Source organism: Mobula birostris, chromosome 3 (genome assembly GCF_030028105.1).
Source record: "Mobula birostris isolate sMobBir1 chromosome 3, sMobBir1.hap1, whole genome shotgun sequence".
In the NCBI taxonomy this organism is placed as follows: Eukaryota; Metazoa; Chordata; class Chondrichthyes; order Myliobatiformes; family Myliobatidae; genus Mobula; species Mobula birostris.
The window spans coordinates 69,382,141-69,403,397 of NC_092372.1; the positions used below are offsets into that span (position 1 = coordinate 69,382,141).

Consider the following 21,257-nt stretch of genomic DNA (forward strand, 5'->3'; position numbering starts at 1 on the left):
TCTCTGTAGTGAAGACTAAAGCAAAGTATTCATTAAATACTTCAGCCATCTCCTCTGGTTCCATACACACTTTTCAACTGTCACACTTGATTGGTCCTATCCTCTTGCTCTTCACATTGTAGAATGCCTTGGAGTTTTCTTTAATCCTACTCACCAAGGCATTGTCACGGCCCCTTCTGACTCTCCTAATTTCATTCTTAAGCTCCTTCCTGCTAGCCTTATAAACTTCTAAATCTCGATCATTATCTAGTTTTTTGAACCTTTCGTAAGCTTTACTTCTTGACTAGATTTACAACAGCCTTTGTACACCACAGTTCCTGTATCCTACCATCCTTTCCCTGTCTCGATGGAAAGTACATATGCAGAACCCCATGCAAATATCACCTGAACATTTGCCACATTTCTGCCATACATTTCCCTGAGAACATCTGTTCCCAATTTATGCTTCCAAGTTCCTGCCTGATAGCTTCATATTTCTCCTTACTTCAATTAAACACCTTCCTAACTTGTCTGTTCCTATCCCTCTCCAATGCTATGGTAAAGGAGATAGAACTGTGATCACTATCTCCAAAATGCTCTCCCACTGAGAGACCTGACACCTAACCAGATTCATTTCGTAATACCAGATCTAGTACAGCCTCTCCTCTTGTAGGCTTATCTACATATTGTGTCAGGAAACCTTCCTGAGCACATCTAACAAACTCCACCCCATCGAAACCCCTTGCCCTAGAGAGATACCAATTAACACAAAAAATGCTGGTGAACGCAGCAGGCCAGGCAGCATCTATTGGAAGAAGTACAGTCGACATTGATTGTACCTCTTCCAATAGATGCTGCCTGGCCTGCTGCGTTCACCAGCAATTTCTGTGTGTTGCTTGAATTTCCAGCATCTGCAGATTTCCTCGTGTTTGAGATGCCAATTACTATTTGGGAAATTAAAATCTCCCACCACAACAACCCAGTTATTTGCCTTGAACTCTAGGCTGGGTCTTTATGTGGTGACTCCCGTCTCCCCTTCGCCCACCACCACTCCGCAGCCCCGTCTTCCTCAGATCCCACCGTCAACTCCTGGGCCCTCAGAGGCTCCATCTTCCTCTCACCCCAACCCTCCCCTCTCCATTGACACCCCCGGCCTCTCCCCTCCCGCCTCTGATCCCAGCTCTCAAGATTCCAGCCTTGAGCTCCAGGCCGGGTCTTTATGTGCTGCTATTGTAACTCCCGTCTCCCCTTCCCCCACCAATACTCTGCAATCCCGTCTCCCTCAGATCCCACCGTCAACTCCTGGGCCCTCAGAGGCTCCATCTTCCTCTCACCCCAACCCTCCCCTCTCCATTGACACCCCCAGCCTCCCCCCTCCCCCCTCTGATCCCAGCTCTCATCCGTGCGGGGTCTTTACCATCCCCTCCGACCTTCAACTGTCGGAGGCAGAACGCTCTGTTCTCAGTAAGGGCCTCACCTTTGTCCCCCTTCGCCCACACCTCAGCGAGTTCCGTGTTCGCCACGATGCGGAACTTTTCTTCCGCCGTCTCCGTCTCCGAGCCTACTTCTTCGGCAAGGACTCTTCCACCCCCACCGATGACCCCTTCTCCCGTCTTCAACCCTCCTCTTCTTCATGGACACCCCGCTCTGGTCTTCTGCCTGCTCTGGATCTCTTTATCGCTAACTGCCGACGGGACATCAACCGTCTCGACTTTACCGCACCTTGTCCCCATTCCAACCTCACTCCTTCGGAACGCTCTGCTCTCCACTCCCTCCGCACTAATCCTAACCTTATTATTAAACCCGCCGATAAGGGGGGTGCTGTTGTAGTCTGGCGTACTGACCTCTACCTTGCCGAGGCACAGCGACAACTCGCGGATACCTCCTCTTATTTACCCCTCGATCGTGACCCCACTAAGGAGCACCAGGCCATTGTCTCCCACACCATCACCGACTTTATCCGCTCAAGGGATCTCCCATCCACTGCTACCAACCTTATAGTTCCCACACCCCGCACTTCCCGTTTCTACCTCCTACCCAAGATCCACAAACCTGCCTGTCCTGGCCGACCTATTGTCTCAGCTTGCTCCTGCCCCACCGAACTCATTTCTGCATACCTCGACACTGTTTTATCACCCCTTGTTCAATCCCTTCCGACCTATGTTCGTGACACTTCTCACGCTCTTAAACTTTTCGATGATTTTAAGTTCCCTGGCCCCCACCGCTTTATTTTCACCATGGATGTCCAGTCCTTATATACTTCCATCCCCCATCAGGAAGGTCTCAAAGCTCTACGCTTCTTTTTGGATTCCAGACCTAATCAGTTCCCCTCTACCACCACTCTGCTCCGTCTAGCGGAATTAGTCCTTACTCTTAATAATTTCTCCTTTGGCTCCTCCCACTTCCTCCAAACTAAAGGTGTAGCTATGGGCACCCGTATGGGTCCTAGCTATGCCTGCCTTTTTGTTGGGTTTGTGGAACAATCTATGTTCCGTGCCTATTCTGGTATCTGTCCCCCACTTTTCCTTCGCTACATCGACGACTGCATTGGCGCTGCTTCCTGCACGCATGCAGAACTCGTTGACTTTATTAACTTTGCCTCCAACTTTCACCCTGCCCTCAAGTTTACTTGGCCCATTTACGACACCTCCCTCCCCTTTCTAGATCTTTCTGTCTCTGTCTCTGGAGACAGCTTATCCACTGATGTCTACTATAAGCCTACTGACTCTCACAGCTATCTGGACTATTCCTCTTCTCACCCTGTCTCTTGCAAAAATGCCATCCCCTTCTCGCAATTCCTCTGTCTCCGCCGCATCTGCTCTCAGGATGAGGCTTTTCATTCTGGGACAAGGGAGATGTCTTCCTTTTTTAAAGAAAGGGTCCCTTCCTCCACTATCAACTCTGCTCTTAAACGCATCTCTCCCATTTCATGTACATCTGCTCTCACTCCATCTTCCCGCCACCCCACTAGGAATAGGGTTCCCCTGGTCCTCACCTACCACCCCACCAGCCTCCGGGTCCAACATATTATTCTCCGTAACTTCCGCCACCTCCAACGGGATCCCACCACTAAGCACATCTTTCCCTCCCCCCCCTCTCTGCATTCCGCAGGGATCGCTCCCTACACAACTCCCTTGTCCATTCGTCCCCCCCATCCCTCCCCACTGATCTCCCTCCTGGCAGTTATCCGTGTAAGCGGAACAAGTGCTACACATGCCCTTACACTTCCTCCCTTACCACCATTCAGGGCCCCAAACAGTCCTTCCAGGTGAGGCAACACTTCACCTGTGAGTCGACTGGGGTGATATACTGCGTCCGGTGCTCCCGATGTGGCCTTTTATATATTGGCGAGACCCGACGCAGACTGGGAGACCGCTTTGCTGAACATCTACGCTCTGTCCGCCAGAGAAAGCAGGATCTCCCAGTGGCCACACATTTTAATTCCACATCCCATTCCCATTCTGACATGTCTATCCACGGCCTCCTCTACTGTAAAGATGAAGCCACACTCAGGTTGGAGGAACAACACCTTATATTCCGTCTGGGTAGCCTCCAACCTGATGGCATGAACATCGACTTCTCTAACTTCCGCTAGGCCCCACCTCCCCCTCGTACCCCATCTGTTACTTATTTTTATGCACACATTCTTTCTCTCACTCTCCTTTTTCTCCCTCTGTCCCTCTGAATATACCCCTTGCCCATCCTCTGGGTCCCGCCCCCACCCCCATCTTTCTTCCCAGACCTCCTGTCCCATGATCCTCTCGTATCCCCTTTTGCCTATCACCTGTCCAGCTCTTGGCTCTATCCCTCCCCCTCCTGTCTTCTCCTATCATTTTGGATCTCCCCCTCCCCCTCCAACTTTCAAATCCCTTACTCACTCTTCCTTCAGTTAGTCCTGACGAAGGGTCTTGGCCTGAAACGTCGACTGCACCTCTTCCTACAGATGCTGCTTGGCCTGCTGCGTTCACCAGCAACTTTGATGTGTGTTGCTTGAATTTCCAGCATCTGCAGAATTCCTGTTCTTAACCCTGTTATTATTATACCTTTCCAGAATCTGTCTCCCTATCTGCTCCTCGAAGTCCCTGTTACTGTTGGGTGGTATATAAAAAACACCCAGTAGAGTTATTGACCCCTTCCGGTTCCTAACTTCCACCCACAGAGACTCAGTAGAGAATCCCTCCATTACTTCCTCCTTTTCTGCGGCCGTCACACTATCTCTGATCAGCAGTGCCACGCCCCCACCTCTTTTGCCTCCCTCCCTGTCCTTTCTGAAACATCTAATGCCTGGCACTCTAAGTAACCATTCCTGCACCTGAGCCATCCAAGTCTCTGTAAAGTCTCTGTAACATCATAGCTCCAAGTACTGATCCAAGGTCTAAGCTCATCTGCTTCGTTCATGATGCTTCTTGCATTAAAATAGACGCATCTCAAACCATCGTTCTGAGCGTATCCCCACCTGCCTATCCTCCCTCTCGCACTGTCTCCAAGCTTTCTCTATATGTGAGCCAACCACTCCCTCCTCCGTCTCTTCAGTTCAGTTCCCGCCGCCCCAGCAATTCTAGTTTAAACTCTCCCCAATAGCCTTAGCAAACCTCGCTGCCAGGATACTGGTCCCCCTCGGATTCAAGTTCAACCCATCCTTCTTGTACAGGTCACGCCTCCCCCAAGCCAGGTCCCAATTGTAGCACGCTGTAAGGTTTCACTGCTAATGTAACAGTCTTTCTGTAATGTTTCACTGCTAATGTAATGGTTTCTCTGTAGCAGCAATGCTTGGGTTATGATTAGAGATAACTGGACTTTGAAATGTGGGGCTATCCAATGAGAGGGATGTTGTTCTTTCCTGTGGGTCTGGAGGAGGGATTTTCACGGTCTTTTGTCCAGGAGAGATGAAGAGAGAGGACGCGAATGGAGAGAGTTGGTAGACCACCGGACGGAGTGGACTGAGGAGTGAGGGTCCGAGGGTCAGCTATGCTTGGAGGAGGATGACGGGAACAAACGGAGAAACCGTGAGCTCCAATGTTTGCGCAATAATAATTTCATCAGAATGGGCCTTTTTTTTTGTTTCCTTACTAACCATACAGTCAAATTAAGAATTATAAAGCTCAATAGTTTAATCGCATATTGTGTACTGTTTGTTATTTCGTGGTACTGACTTGTAACTGGGGATACATCACGCAGCATCCATCCAAACAAGATTTCTTCAGTTTGGCCAGGCCAGGGACTATCACCGCCTAGATTACGCTGCTAGCCGGACTGAGGGTTACACAATGATCCAGAACTCTGAATCCCTGCCCCCTGCTCCAATCCTTCAGCCACTCATTTATCTTCCACCTCACTCTATTCCTATACTCACTGTCACGTGGTACAGGCAGTAATCTACTACCTTTGAGGTGTTGCTTCTCAGCTTTCTTCCTAACTCCCTGTAGTCTGTTTTCATACCTATGTCGTTGGTACCAATATGTACCACGACCTCTGGCTGTTTACCTTCCCACGTCAGGATATCATGGACGCGATCAGAAACATCCCGGACCCTAGCACCTGGGAGGCAGACTACCATCCGTATTTCTTTCCTGCCTCCACAGAATCACCTGTCTGACCCCCTAACTATAGAGTTCCCTATAGGGTGGTTAACGACATGCTCATTAAATGCCCCGTATGTCCTGAGTAGTACTAAATTTCTTGGAAGTTGCTAGAGTGCCCTCAGCCAAGCAAGTGGCTGGCATTCTACCTTGCTCCTGATTTGTATACTGTAGACGATGGAAAGGATTTGGAATGTGAGGAGGTCAGTCACTCGCCACAGGAAATCCAGCCTCTAACTTGGTCTTTTGGCTGAGGTACGCATGCAGATAGCCTGCATGAGTTTCTGGTTAATGGTGTTGTGCAGGATATTGATTGTGAATACTCAGCAAAGTTTAATGCCATTAAATGTCCAAGTTAGGTAATTAGACTCTGCAATTAAGGACTGTTGTCATCCAGCACATGCCCTCTTCTTGTTACTATCATCAGGGTGGAGGTACAAGATCCTGAGTATACACATATGATTTAGTAACTCTGCCATCAGGTTTCTGAATGGTCCATGAATACATGAACACTAGTCATTATTCCTCTTTTTACACTATTTATTTAATTTTGTAACTTACACTGTACTGTCTTTGCACTGTACTGTTGCTACAAAACAATAAATTTCATGTCATATGTCAGAGATAATAAATAATGATTGTGATTGGATAGTTTCATTGCCTGGCATTTTCGTGGCATAAATGTTACTTGTCACATATCAGCCCATCTTGTCTGCGTCCTGCTGCACCCATATATGGACTTCATTTACTGAAGAATTGCAAATAGAACTGAATATTGTGTATTCATCAACACACATCCCCATCTCTTAATTCAAGATTCAAGAAAGCATCTGAAGATGGTTGGGCCTAGAACAATGCTCTGAGGAACTCCAGCAGGGATTTCCTGGATGACTGACCCCAAGCAACCATAACCATCTTCCTTTGTACAAGATAAAACTCCAACCATTAGAGTGTTTTTCCTTGATGCCCACTGGTTTTCAATTTACCAGAGCTCTATGATATCACATTCAGTCAAATACTGCCCTGATGTCAAGTCCAGTCACTCTCACCTCACATGAAATTATGTGCAAAAACATATCAAAAATTTACATGTTTAAATACATTTTCTCAGCATGATATAGAAAATAACCCATCATCATCACTCAAGAAGACCGTGGACTGCAGTTTTCGCCCACCCTCAACTACAATTTCCATTATGTTGATGAAGTGGCAGCTACCCCTTTCACCACTTACAAATTAACATATCATATCTCTACAGTTTTCTAGGCAAACACCCACAAATGATATCCTTATAACTGAAGGCTGAAAAAGCTGCTCTAACATTACCAAATTTGAAAAAGTGCAAATATGATATCCAGACTTTTCTGTAGTCTTCATATTCTCAAGTGAACAAATATACTTAACGAAAATCATAAATACACACTACCTCTCCTAATGTTAGAGCAGCTTTTTCAGCCTCAATCCTCAATCACAGATCTGCTAAGTGAGGAGCCATATGCATACCTGGTGCTGCCTTGTCTCAAAATCCATCTCCTCAGACATGATATCCCGTAATGACACACTAGGAACTCGAGCATTCCAATGATCCATAAACGGAAGATCTTCCAGTCCATCAGACTTGGCAGTGAATGAAGCAGGTAAAGGGGTTAACTTATTTCCAGCCTTCTTCTTTGGCTGTTTGTCATCATTTTTCAATGGAGAAGAACCACGCGGCTCTTCCTCCTTCATTTCACCCTCAAGCTCCAAAATTAAATTTTCAGAAAAATTACCACCTGAAGAAGAAACATAATGTTCGTAAATCTTACTTTACGCACAATATACAATGCAACCAAAATGACAGAAAAGTCCAATGAAGATACAACTTCTATTAAATGATTGAAAGTGAAAGCAACCCAACACAAATAACACAACAACTTCACACTCATGGTGTTCCTGAAACATGTCCCTTTGTATGCTATTTTAAAGATAGTAATTTTGATTTTAAGGGGATTTAAACTAGTCTTGGGTTTTACTTCTGTTTTCATTTACCCTAGTAATCATTTTCACAGCAAAGACATAAAGAAACTGGTTCTCTACAACTAAGTAATAGAAAAACACACAGAGATGAAATATGGTATCTTAATTTAAAAAAATACCATAAATCCTATTTCAAATTAAATATTCTGGAAACAGCACCAAATCTCATCCCTAACTTTGTGATGGAAGAATCATAATTCAAGAAGCAGCTGAAGATAGTTGGGCCATGGTTAACCTCTTGAAAAATACCTTTAGTGATATTCAGGAGTTGGTCTCAACCACATCAAAGCATTGTGGGTTTCTCCTTTGACTCCCAAAGCACATGGGTTTTGCTCGGGCTACTTGATAGTAACGCAGTAAAATACAATTGTCATTGCCCATCACACAATCAGGTTGTGCATCCACATTTGGAATCAGACAATTTAGAGGTACCTGAACTGAGTGTAGGTGAATTGAGTTTAATAATACTACTATTGTATGCTTCTGTTTGCCAGATGTACCATTGCTGACATTAGTAACATATTGAGAGAAATACTGCACATCTCACACTTAATTCTGTATTCAATGACTCAAGGTAACTGAGATTTGGACTGCTTCATTGTATTTTGAATAATTAGATTATCCTTGGTGTCGGCTGAAGTGGGAGGGACTCTGTGCCACCACACAGATTTCACACATAACGTATTTATTGTGTTCCTATTCCTTAGGATAGTTGCTATGTCAAGGGTATGGAGCCTTGAGTGAATATTAAGGGATCCTAGGACATCCTTGTTCAACTGTAAACACTGCATTTCCATATAAATGGTGGTCTGTACTCCTAAAGAAGGCAAAAACCCAGACCACACAAGGCAGAAGTTCGGCCCTTTGCTAAAGGAATTAACTTCATTTTTTGCACCAATTCTTCTGTTAACTAAAACTTCATGAAACATCACAACCTCGAGACTATCCTTTCTCCTCTTTCAGTTACTTTTATACACTTCAGTTTCACCATTTCATAAAATGTCAACCAATCCTGTACTTTGAGTGAATGAACAGTGTTTATTACCTTCCAACAGCAGCTGATAGGACAGAGATTCTTGCTTTTGTCGCTCCTAGTAAAGAGAATAGGTTACATCCAAATAAGATAGTCCAATCAAACAATTTAATTACAAGTATGAGACAAATTCAGACCTATTAAATTTACAAGACACAAAGCTTCACAAAATATGAATTACTGGAATTTTCAGTAATAAATGTAACAAGGATGTTATAGCTTGCCATTATTGTTGTGTAAATAAACAGAACAAATATGCTTCATTAAACATGGAAAACGAATTTTCTGTCACGAAACTCAGCTCATCTACTGGCTGCGTTGCTTTAGTTTGCACATATAAATCACTATTAATACATGAAGTTAATAACCAATTTTAGTAGAGAAAATCTACTCAAAATTATGACCATTCTGGAGTAAGTGAACTTTAAATGTCACAGCTCAACAGCCTTCATTTTTATAGAATTGTCATATACAATAGCTTGTCCTGGTCCAACCACATAGACACCACAGCTAATTAAGCTCACCAGAGCCCTGCATCCTGAGGAGACTAAAGAAGTCATATCTCATTTGACCCTCACCAAGTTTTATTGATGCATATAGAACAACCAATGCAGCTGCATCATGGATTGGTATGGCAACTGCTCTGCCCATGAATGCATGAATCTGCAGAGAGCTGTGGACACAGCTCAAAACATTACAGAAGCCAGCCTCCCCTCCAAGGACTCTGTCTACACTTCTTACTGCCTCCATAAAGCAGTAACACATCCCAGACATTCTCTTTTCTGTCCCCTCCCATCAGGAAGAAGATACAAAAGCCAGAAAGCATATACCACCAGGATCAAGGACAACTTCTATCCCACCAATAAAAATCCACTCAGTTGTTCCCTTGTCTGATTAAGATAGACTCTTGACCTCAGAATCAAGCTCGTTATGATCTTGTACCTTATTGTCTACCTTTAATGCACTTTCTTAGTACCTGTAACAGTTTGTTCTGCATTTTGTTATTGTTTTCCCTTGTACTACCTCAATATAATGTTGTACTAAAATAACCTGCATGTACAGTATGTAAAACAGGCTTTTTCACTGTACCTCAGTACGAATGACAGTAAAATAAACCAATTTACCATTAACCAGAAGTAAAAATTCTCAAAGCATCCCATAAAAATGTTAATAAATAAAAACTGATGGGGAACTACAAAAGGAGACACAGGGCCAGAAGCCCAAATGTTTTAAAAAGGTAGGTTTTATGCAGGATAAAGGCAGAATCAGAATCAGAATCAGGTTTAATATCACCAGCATACACAATGTTGTGAAATTTGCTATTTTGCTGCAGCAGTACGTTGCAATACATAATTTTTAAAAACATACAAAGTACAATAAGAAATATCTAAAGGTGTCCTTGATGCTAGGGAGGCTATTGTCCATGACCGAGCTAGCATGTTTACAACTTTCTACAGCTTTTTCTAATCCTGTGCAGTGGTCCCTCTAAATCTGACACTGATGCAATCAGTTAAAATGCTCTCACCAGCCGAAGTGTAGAAATTTGCAAAGTCTTCTCAAATGCCTAATAAAATATGGCTGCTGTCATGCTTTCTTTGTAATTGTATCATTATGTTGAACTCAGGATAGATCTACAGAGATGTTGATACCCAGGAACTTGAAACTGCTCACCCTTTCCACTGCTGACCCTCGATGAGGGCTGTTGTGTGTTCCCTCAACTTCCCCTTCCTGAAGCACACAATTGATTCCTTGGTCTTACCTACATTGAGTGCAAGGTTGTTGATGCAACACCAGTCAACCAATTGATCTATCTTGCTCCTGTATGCCTCCTCGTCGTCATCCGAAATTCTGCCAACAATATTTGTGTCATTAGCAAATTTATAGCTGCCGTTTGAGCCATGGGTTTAGAAAAAGTAGAGCAGTCGACTAAATATGCACCCTTGATTTGTCATTGCACCAGTTTTGATTGTTAGCAAGGAGCAGATGTTATTTCCAATTTGCATTGACTGTGGTCTCCTGGTGAGGAAGTCAAGGATCCAGTTGCAGAGGAAGGTACAGAAGCCTAGGGTTTGGAGCTTGTTGATTAGAACTGAGGGTACGATGGTGTTGCACACTGAGTGGTAATCAATAAAGATCAGTCTGACGTAGGTTTTCCTATTGTTCAGGTGATCCAAGGCCAATTGGAGCACCAATGAGGTTGCATCTACTGTAGAACTATTGTGGTGAAAGACAAATTGCAGGGGGTGTCTAGGTCCTTGCTTAGGTAGGAGTTGTTTCTGGCCTGGACCAACCTCTCAAAGCACTTCATCACTGTAGATGTGAGTGCAACTGGGCAATAGTCATTGAGGCAACTCACCCAGCACATGACAGAGTTTGAAAATCTGGCTGAGCAGGGCCATAACAACAACCTCTCACTCACTGTCAGCAAGACTAAGGAACTAATTATTGACCTCAGGAGAAGGAAACCAAAGATCCATGAATCAGTCCTCCTCGAAGGACCAAAAATGGAGAGGATCAGCAAGTTTTAATTCCTCACTGTTATTATGTTGGAGGACCTGTACTGGGTCCAATACGTAAGTGCAATTACAAAGAAAGCATGGCAGCACCTCTACTTCCTTAGAAGTTTGCGAAGATTCGTCATGACATCTAAAACTTTGACAAACCTGTATAGATGTGTAGTGGAAAGTACACTGCCTAGCTGCATCACAACCTGGTATGGGAACAGGAATGCCCTTGAATGGAAAATCCTACAAAAAGTAGTGGATATGGCCCAGTTCATCACAGGTAAAGCCCTCCCTACCATTGAGCTCATCTACACAAAATGCTGTCACAGGAAAGCAGAATCCATCATCAGGGCCCCCACCACTCAGGACATGCACTCTTCTTGTTTCTGCATCAGAGAGAAGGTACAGGAGCCGCAGGACTCAGACCACCACACTAAGTAATAGTTATTACCCCTCAACCATCAGGCTCTTGAACCAAAGGGAATAACTTCATTGAACTTCATTTGCCCCATCATTGAAATGTTCCCACAAATTATGGACTCACTTTCAAGGACTCTTCATCTCATGTTTTTTGCTTATTTATTTATTATTATTATTTTTTTCTTTTTGTATTTGCACAGTTTGTTGTCTTTTACACACTGGTTGAATGCCTAAGTAGGTGCAGTCTTTCATTGATTCTGTTAAAGTTATTATTCTATAGATTTATTGAGTATGCTTGCATGACACTGAATCTCGGTGTTGTATATAGTGACATGTATGTACTTTAATAATAAATTTACTTAGAACTTTGAACTTAGATTGGCGCACTTTTGAAACACGTGCAGACTGCAGCAGTGAGAGATTGAAGATGTCCTTGAACACTCCTTCCCACCAATTGGTTGGCACAGATTTTCAATGCCTTTAAAGATACACCATTAGGGCCTGACACCTTGCAAGGGTTCATCCTCTTCAAAGACACCACTGAGACAGATCACAGAGTCACCAGATGCTGCAGGAATTTGCACAGGTGAAGTTTTATCCTCCCTTTCAAAGCATGCATAAAAAGCATTGAGCTCATCTGGGAGTGAAGGATCACAGCCATTCATGATGTTAAGTTTTGCCTTATAGAAAGTAATGGCCTGCAAACCCTGCCAGAGCTGATGTGCATCTGGTTCCACCTCTAATCTCAACCAGAATTGTTTCTTGCTCTTAAATAGCCTTCCATAGGTCCTACTTTGAGTCTTTGTATAGTTCTGGATCACTTGTCTTGAATGCCACAGATTAAGCCCTCAGTAGACCTCGGAGTCCCTGAATATTGTCCTCCGCCTACTCAAAGCAATCCTGTAAACACTCCTTCAGCTCCCTTAACTTTACCTTCTTGACCCTCATTTAGTCTTTAGTCTCTGCCTATATACTGGGAGTAGAAGTACACCCAGGTGATTGGACTTTCCAAAGTGTGAGTGTGAGGTGGGATGGTAAGTATTCTTAATGCTGATATAACAGTGGTCAAGTGTGTTGGCTCCTCTAGATCCGCAGGTGATACGTTGATGGCTGTTGTTCAAGCTGGTCTGGTTGAAATCACCCCACAATGATAGGGAAGGCATCTGGATGTGCTGTTTCGTGATTGCTGATCACAGTGCTCAGCTCCTTCAGAGACTGTCTGACATTGGCCTGAAGTGGAATGTACACTGCTACCAGAATGATGGTAGGAAACTCCCTTGGCAGATAAAAAATACAGACATCCCACCGCTCCCAGAACTTCCGGGATTCTCCTACATATTAATAGTGGCTCCCTGATGCCCGCAAATTATATACAATATCACGGAAATCAATTTTTTTGAGAGCGAGTGAGAGAAAAGCAAGAGAGAGCGCGAGAGCGACCATGAGAGTGCGCGCACAAGCGAGAGCGAAGGCAAGCGAGCACACGAGCAAGAGATGCAAGAAAGCAAATGAGAGCGCTTGAGAGCGCGCGAGCGACCACAAGAGAGAGAGAGCGCCAGCAAGAGCATGCCATAGCAGAGTGTTCCAAAAAAATATAAAACGTACGTCACCCCAGACTACACTAAAGTGTACCCCTGCCTAATAGGGGTCAAAATAATGACAGTGCTGTTCGCTGCACTGTTTGCAACAGTGACTTTTCTATTGCCCATGGTGGGTTAAGACTGTAAAAGACATGTTGAGGTAAATTTAACAGGTGTCATTCGTTCATTAGCATAGCTAATGTTATTTAAACTAGCTGGCCAGCTGCTAAGGAGCTACTCTATTGCAGACATCCCACCTCTCCCGGAAGTCTCCTGCAAACTGATGGTGCTACCTCCCTGAAATGAGTTTTTGCAGGGTGGGATGTCTGTGAATACAATTGACTGCCTATTCCAGGTCCACTGAACAGGACTGAGACAGAACTGCTATGCCTGTGGATCATGATGAGTTCATTATAAAAGATAATCCACCTCCTCTACCTTCAAAAGACTGAGCTGTCCTGTCTTTGCAGAGAATGGTGAAGCCACAGGGCTGCAGCACTGCATCTGAAATGGCACTGGTGAATTATGTTTCCATAAAGCAAAGTACACAGCTTTAAACTGGTACCGCAATCTTGCTCAGAGGTCTTCAGTTTTCTTTTCCAGAGACTGTACATTCGCCAACAGAATAGTCAGGTGGGGGGGGGGGGGGTCTAAAACCTCTCTGTTTTCAATCGTACCTGCACAGCGACTTGGAAAGATAGAAGTCTGTGCTTGAAAAACCACTAAAACATTGTGGACAACTTTAATCAAGCTCCTTTGCCAATGACTATACTAATTAAGCCATAATACGGCTACAATAATGAGAAGTTGTGCTTTCACTGTGCTGCACAGTGTTTTATCACCTTATCATTCATTTTCACAAATTATTTCAACTTATTTTCAAATACTTATAATTTTTCTTCTTTGGCCATAATAAGCTGCAAGACATTGCAACAAAAACAACAGGAATTCTGCAGATGCTGGAAATTCAAGCAACACACATCAAAGTTGCTGGTGGATGCAGCAGGCCAGGCAGCATCTCTAGGAAGAGGTACAGTCGACGTTTCAGGCCGAGACCCTTCGTCAGGACTAACTGAAAGAAGAGTTAGTAAGGGATTTGAAAGTGGGAGGGGGAGGGGGAGATCCAAAATAATAGGAGAAGACAGGAGGGGGAGGGATGGAGCCAAGAGCCGGACAGGTGATTGGCAAAGGGGATACGAGAGGATCATGGGACAGGAGGTCCAGGAAGAAAGACAAGGAGTGGGGCGGGGGGGGACCCAGAGGATGGGCAAAGGGTATAGTCAGAGGGACAGAGGGAGAAAAAGGAGAGTGAGAGAAAGAATGTGTGTGTGAAAATAAATAACGGATGGGGTACGAGGGGGAGGTGGGGCATTAGCGGAAGTTAGAGAAGTCGATGTTCATGCCATCAGATTGGAGGGTACACATTTTAATTCCACATCCCATTCCGACATGTCTATCCACGGCCTCCTCTACTGTAAAGATGAAGCCACACTCAGGTTGGAGGAACAACACCTTATATTCCATCTGGGTAGCCTCCAACCTGATGGCATGAACATCCACTTCTCAAACTTCCGCTAATGCCCCACCTCCCGCTCGTACCCCATCTGTTATTTATTTTCTTTCTTTTTTTTTTGAATCTGAAAATCATTTAATATTTTTATTTGGATAAGGAATTCACAAATATCATGTACTTTTTTCACACATATAACCTTTTCCATTTTTTTATATGTATAAAACTATAATTATTTATACATTCTTAAGTACACATTGAGATGATATAAAAGGAAATTAGACACTTAAATAGATAATTATGTACTGTGGTAATTCTAATCTATTAGGCTAAGTAATGGTATTAGTTGTTAAGAAAAATAGTAATAATAGTTTCCATATAACTCTTCTGGACCATTTCCACTGGTCCAAAATGTTGTATGTAAGCCTATGTAACAACCATTGTAGGTGTTTATATCCTAATTTGTTCATGCTTGCTCCTGCCCGCAGACATGATTATCCAATCCCTATGTACTTATTTACTTAATTTTTTCATTTTTTATCCCTTTCCCAAATCTTTCCCTTTACTTGTGTTAATTCTCTATTTTCCAAAAGAAAACAAAAAAAAAGACATTTAGACTAGGGGTGCTTACGTTAGCAATATTACTGTGTTGATGAGAAGAGCAGTATAAATCATTAGGAGAGTCATCTAAAGTCTGCTCGCATTGGGGTTATATATTCAATCCATTAATTCCAGATTTGATAAAATTTTTCTTTTTGATTTCTCAGGGAGTAAGTCAACTTTTCCATTTTAAATATTTCCAAGATAATTTCGTGCCAATCTTCTAATGTAGGTGGTATTGGATTTAGTCACTTTCTAGTGATTGATTTCTTACTTGCCACTAAGAGGGCTTGCAGCAACTTTATATCTTCCTTCTGTTCAAGAAACAATACATGTCCCAAATAGAGCATCTCAAAGTTCAGAGGTATCTGGGACCTAAGTACCTTAACTAATGTTCTATGAATACCTTCCCAATATAGACTTAATTTAGGGCAATCCCAGAAAATGATTTGCCTCCTTGGAGCCGCACCTTCTCCAACACGTCACGTTTGTATCTTTATATTTTTCCTGATATGGGGTCTTGAAGTATCTTATAATGTTTTTCCAACAATGTTCTCTCCAAGTCAAAGAATTAGTTGATGACCATTGAAAGCTGCAGATTTTCCCCCAAGCCTCCTCTGAAAGTACCAACCTCGCTTCTTTCTCCCACTTCTCTTTAATATACAGTGTATTTACATTTTTAGCATGGGAGAGTGCATTATATAATCGAGAAACTGATTTACTAGGTATTGAACTGCAAGCCGAATTCAGAATCTTGAAAAATTCTAATTCTACTGTTGATAGGTCTGTATATCTACAACTCTGGTTAACATAGTTTCGTACTTGAAGGTACCTAAAAAAGTCATTGTGTTCTAGGCCATGTTTGTCCTGCAGGATTTGGAAACTTTGTAATACTCTTTTATCTATAAATGAGAGGTAGGTTGTAAGACCTTTCTTTATCCATAGCTCAAATCTTTTATCTCCTCTGTTGGGAAGGAATTCGGTATCATATGCACACCATCTAAAGAGTTTTAACATGTTATTAATTCCACATGAATTAACCACCTTCTGCCATACTTTTAATGTAAGATTTATCCAACTGTTTTTAAATTTTTCCAACTGGGCCATCAATCCTTTGTCAGCTATTGAGGCCTGTAGAGGAAAACTGTCAACTAATCCAAATTCTATTTCCTTCCATCTAGGCTTATATTCCCTATTACACCAATATAACAGAGGGGTTATCTGTGAGGCATAAAAATAATTTCTCAGGCAAGGAAGAACCATACCTCCTCCTTCCTTCCCTAACTGTAAGGTGTTATATCGAATTCTAGGTTTCTTTCCTTCTGTTATTTATTTTCATACACACATTCTTTCTCTCACTCTCCTTTTTCTCCCTTTGTCCCTCTGACTATACCCCTTGCCCATCCTCTGGGTTCCCCTCCCCTTGTCTTTCTTCCTGGACCTCCTGTCCCATGATCCTCTCGTATCCCCTTTGCCAATCACCTGTCCAGCTCTTGGCTCCATTCCTCCCCCTCCTGTCTTCTCCTATCATTTTGGATCTCCCCCTCCCCCTCCCACTTTCAAATCTCTTACTAACTCTTCCTTCAGTTAGTCCTGACGAAGGGTCTCGGCCTGAAACGTCGACTGTACCTCTTCCTAGAGATGCTGCCTGGCCTGCTGCGTTCACCAGCAACTTTGATGTGTGTTGCTTGAGACATTGCAACAATACTGAATTCTATCAAAATGCCCATCAGCAAAAGTGAACTCACATTAAATTAAAAATTATTTTTCAATTTATATTGTACATTTTAAAAGGTTGTTGAAAACAGTTTTGGAATTTATAAATAACATATGTCAATCCTTATATCAATAAGATACAATCTAAACCAAAATGGATTCAAAACCAAATCACCTTTTCAAATTAGACTATTCACTCAAAATATATGGAAATACTAATCACCAGAATAATTAAAGCATTAATGGTTTCCCAAGCTAAGCCTGGACTCCAAATAAGAATATATATTAAGCAAAAGTTATACTAACCAATATGGTCTCCTTCCATTTCTGATGAATAATTTTTGCCAAGTTCATATCTATCTGTACAACACATTCTTCTGGAGTCAAAGAATCTACAAAGCAGTAATGGTCATAGTTGAATAAAAGAGTTAAACAATTTAACGAGTGCACATTGTTGAACAAGTTGGGCAAAGTAAATGCAACATTAGGTACTTATTCTTTTATTTTAAAGAAAATCAGATAAGCCTCTTATTCATCTTTGAGTTTCTGGAATTCACAGATTTTTCCAGCAAGTGTGCCAATGAGCACTGTTCAATACTTCGTGACTAACAATGACCAGGTTGTTTCATGATATGCCATTTATTTAAATGCAGCAATGAATATCATATTAAAATATCATATTATACAAGATATATAAAACCATAAATATCAAATTATAAATAATATTTAACATATGAATAGTTTATAAATATAGTTTAGGTAAAGTCTCCAGGGAAAAGTGAGATGATAAAATAAATGCTGCAGAATTCAGTCACATACAGAGTGCAACAAAACATTATCCTTCAGGAAGGAGTATTAACAGCATTCCAAAGTGGGAGATCAACAGCTATATTTTTGGACAAAAAGAGAGAGAAAAAGGGAGTTAAAATGGAAATCCATTACAGAATTACCAGAAAAGAATTTACTTCAATGAGATTTATGGACTGAATAATATACTTTCATCACAAAAATTAAACATTTAAAGCATGAAACTTCTTGGAAATATGAAAATTCTCTTTTTAAATAATATTTTCATAGTAACTAATACTTGCTCAAAAATACCACCATTTTCAGACCTTTGAGAAAATAGACAAATTGAACTATAAATATACTGGAATAAAACATAACATAATACTGCCCAATAAACTGATATTTCAAATATTAATTTTAAGGGAATATTTTTCAGTATGGCTCAGCAATCTTAGAAACAGCATGACCAAAGATGAAATCTACTATCACACATGGCACTTCCTATTATATTTTCTAATTTTTGCAAAAAAAAAACTAATTAGTTAAATCAATATAGAACAAACACCTCACCTACCTGGATCAAGACCCACTGGTCCAAACAGGTCATTAAGTTGAATTGCCAATTCTGGTGGCAAACTCAATTCTAAAGACTGAATCTGCATTGGATCAGAGTACATCCATAAACCATCCTGAGTCGTATTTCCATCTTCAATCGTCTTCACTTCTTTTCCATTTTCCTTTTGTACGGAGATTTTTCCTACCTCAGAGCTGGACTGATTTTCTATCACACTATTTGCATAGGTATTAACTTCTCGTGCCGACATTATAGAATCTGTATATTCAGAAATGGTGTTTGTTTCCTTTATATTGTTTCCAATTGAAGTTACCTCACCTTCGACACCTTTCATGAACAAAACTTCATTGTTTACCATATTCTCGAACATTGATTCATTCCGTTGCTCCCCCACATTATATTCCTTACTAGAATTGGTAAACTGTTCACAGTCAATATCAAATGTCAGTTTGGAATTGCTTAATATATCATTTTTACTTTTCAGTTCTTCATCTAGAACAGGTTCACCAGTATTGTCAGATAATGGGTTTACGGCTTCAAGGTCAAGGCAAGACTGTACACATTCTTTAGTGTCATTTTCTGTATTTGTCTGTGCTGACTGACTAGGTACATCTATAACCTTCTTAGTGGAAACGGACAACTGATTTGCTTCGTATGTAGATCTGTGATGTGACTCTTCACTTAAATCTATTTTCTCTGTTTGAGCTGCTTCGCTCTTTTGTGGCCCACTGCTGCTAGTAAGGTCTAAACCTGACTGATTATTCACTGGACTTTCATTTGAAAGCTTCACACCAGAGTCAAGCAATAAATTGGTTGTCCATTCAACATCTTTGTTGCATTTCTCATATAAATCATTCAAATCATCAAAGGGAATACCTTTAAAACAATCACTGAGTATCTGAAGGTTTTCTTCATGACTCACAAAGTCACCTTCATCTACATACGTGCTTTTGTCATGCATCACTCTGTAGGGCACAGACACACTAGTATTTATGAATTTTGGTATTGCATCTAAGTCAGTTGGTTTAATTCCATTTGAAGTTCCTGTCAATATTTTAAATTCAATAGAATTGTCACCTCCTTTCTCAATTTTCCACAACATAGCAAAATCATCAGAAGTTGTTTGAGTTGAATTGGCTTGTGTTGACTTCTCTGGAATTACAGCACTGTCTTCCACTTGATCAGAACTTAACGGCATAGGCTCAGGAAACTCTTCCAAGATGGGGCTGTTACTAGTGAATGTTAATGTCAATTTGCATTCTTTTCCCAGTGTTCTATTCGGACAAGATATTTTATTCATGTGCTTTTCAGATGTAGCTTCTGAAACCTGCTCTTCAGAAGTTTCTGGACCTTCAAGATCCTCACTATTTTCATGATTGCTTTCCAGAGTAAAGTTTTCAATCGCTGAAGATTGTATATCATCATCAAAATAATCAACTGAAACCTGTGAACCATTTGATTCATTTGGGGGTTCTACATTCTCCTGCTCAGATAAGCTAAGAGTAGTATTTTTTAACGAATCATTTGGATTGACAAATTCCAAATTACTGGACTGATTTACGTTGTCCTTATTTGTGTTAGTTAGTTCTGATGCCTTCCTAATTCGTCTTTTTCTTTGATCTTGAGGTTTCGATATTTCTATAACTGGCCAATCTCCAACAAAATTCAAAGATGTGGATTCAACATTGTTGGACTGTTCCAGAACGCTTGACTCATCCTTAGCAAGTCCTGAGGGCTCCCCTCCTAAGGGGTCCCCTTCAATTGACAGATTTGGTTTTCCTACTCTTTCACTATCTGTACTCTCAGCACTCTGCCATTTTTCCTTCCTGATTTCTTGATCAAATGATGCACTAAACACAGTTGGTAAATTATCAGGTGTTAAAGTACCACACTGGCCGGTACTTTCTGTTGTCTCAGTCTCAGATTCAACACTTGCTACTGTTAGTTCGCTTTTCTTGTCTTCTGTTTCAGAATGAGATGAGAAATTATAATTGCTAACATCTGATCCAGATGTCTGATCTGTGTTTTGTACATTATCACCACTTACAAATATTGAATATCTTGCACCATTATCAGGTTTGTGTCCAGTCTCATCACATTGTCTACTTTCACTGGGAAAATCTGCAGATGACCCTAAACATTGTTGTAAGTTATCAGTTGATGCTACATCTCTTTTGATTGCTGAGAAATCTTCTGGATAATTTACAACTGGAATCGGTGAACTAGGAGAACCTTGACGGTTTGGAGAAATTGCTGGTCCTACTGCTCCAGTTATTGCACTACATGAAACAAATAAAAACCATAAATACCTTAGTATAAAATAAACATGGAACTGGATTGCTTTTCCAAATACTTTATCATTCTGATATGAAAACTGGGAGTAAAACAGGCTAAAATGACAGTGAATACATAAATTGTATTACAAACAACAAAGGTCCCAGGACTGATCAGAACTCCTGTCAGAATAAAAGCAATCCACCACCACACTCTATCTTCTATGGCCAAGCCAATTTTGAATCTAAGCAACACACATCAAAATTGCTGGTGAAAGTGGGAGGGGGAGTGTGGCTTCATCTTTACAGTAGAGGAGGCCGTGGATGGACATGTCAGAATGGGAATGGGATGTGGAATTAAAATGTGTGGCCACTGGGAGATTCTGCTTTCTCTGGCAGACAGAGCGTAGATGTTCAGCAAAGCGGTCTCCCAGTCTGCGTTGGGTCTCGCCAATATATAAAAGGCCACATCGGGAGCACCGGACGCACTATATCACCCCAGTCGACTCACAGGTGAAGTGTTGCCTCACCTGGAAGGACTGTTTGGGGCCCTGAATGGTGGTAAGGGAGGAAGTGTAAGGGCATGTGTAGCACTTGTTCCGCTTACACGGATAAGTGCCAGGAGGGAGATCAGTGGGGAGGGATGGGGGGGACGAATGGACAAGGGAGTTGTGTAGGGAGCGA

The 21,257-nt window shown here is 41.8% G+C and overlaps 1 protein-coding gene across 2 annotated transcripts in view; it reads right to left on the reverse strand.

Annotated features, from left to right (window-relative positions):
• Positions 1-21,257, reverse strand: part of n4bp2 (NEDD4 binding protein 2) — an 80,873-nt gene that overhangs the window by 21,986 nt on the left and 37,630 nt on the right. The window contains exons 7-10 of one of the 2 annotated variants that reach the window (XM_072252833.1): positions 18,301-20,579; positions 17,244-17,329; positions 8,620-8,665; positions 7,062-7,330 (exon numbers count right to left, since the gene is read on the reverse strand). In XM_072252833.1, coding sequence (XP_072108934.1) covers positions 7,062-7,330; positions 8,620-8,665; positions 17,244-17,329; positions 18,301-20,579 — 2,680 coding nt within the window. Of the gene's footprint in view, positions 1-7,061; positions 7,331-8,619; positions 8,666-10,407; positions 10,456-17,243; positions 17,330-18,300; positions 20,580-21,257 lie in introns of those variants that run through there. The other variant, XM_072252834.1, reaches the window with a different exon arrangement.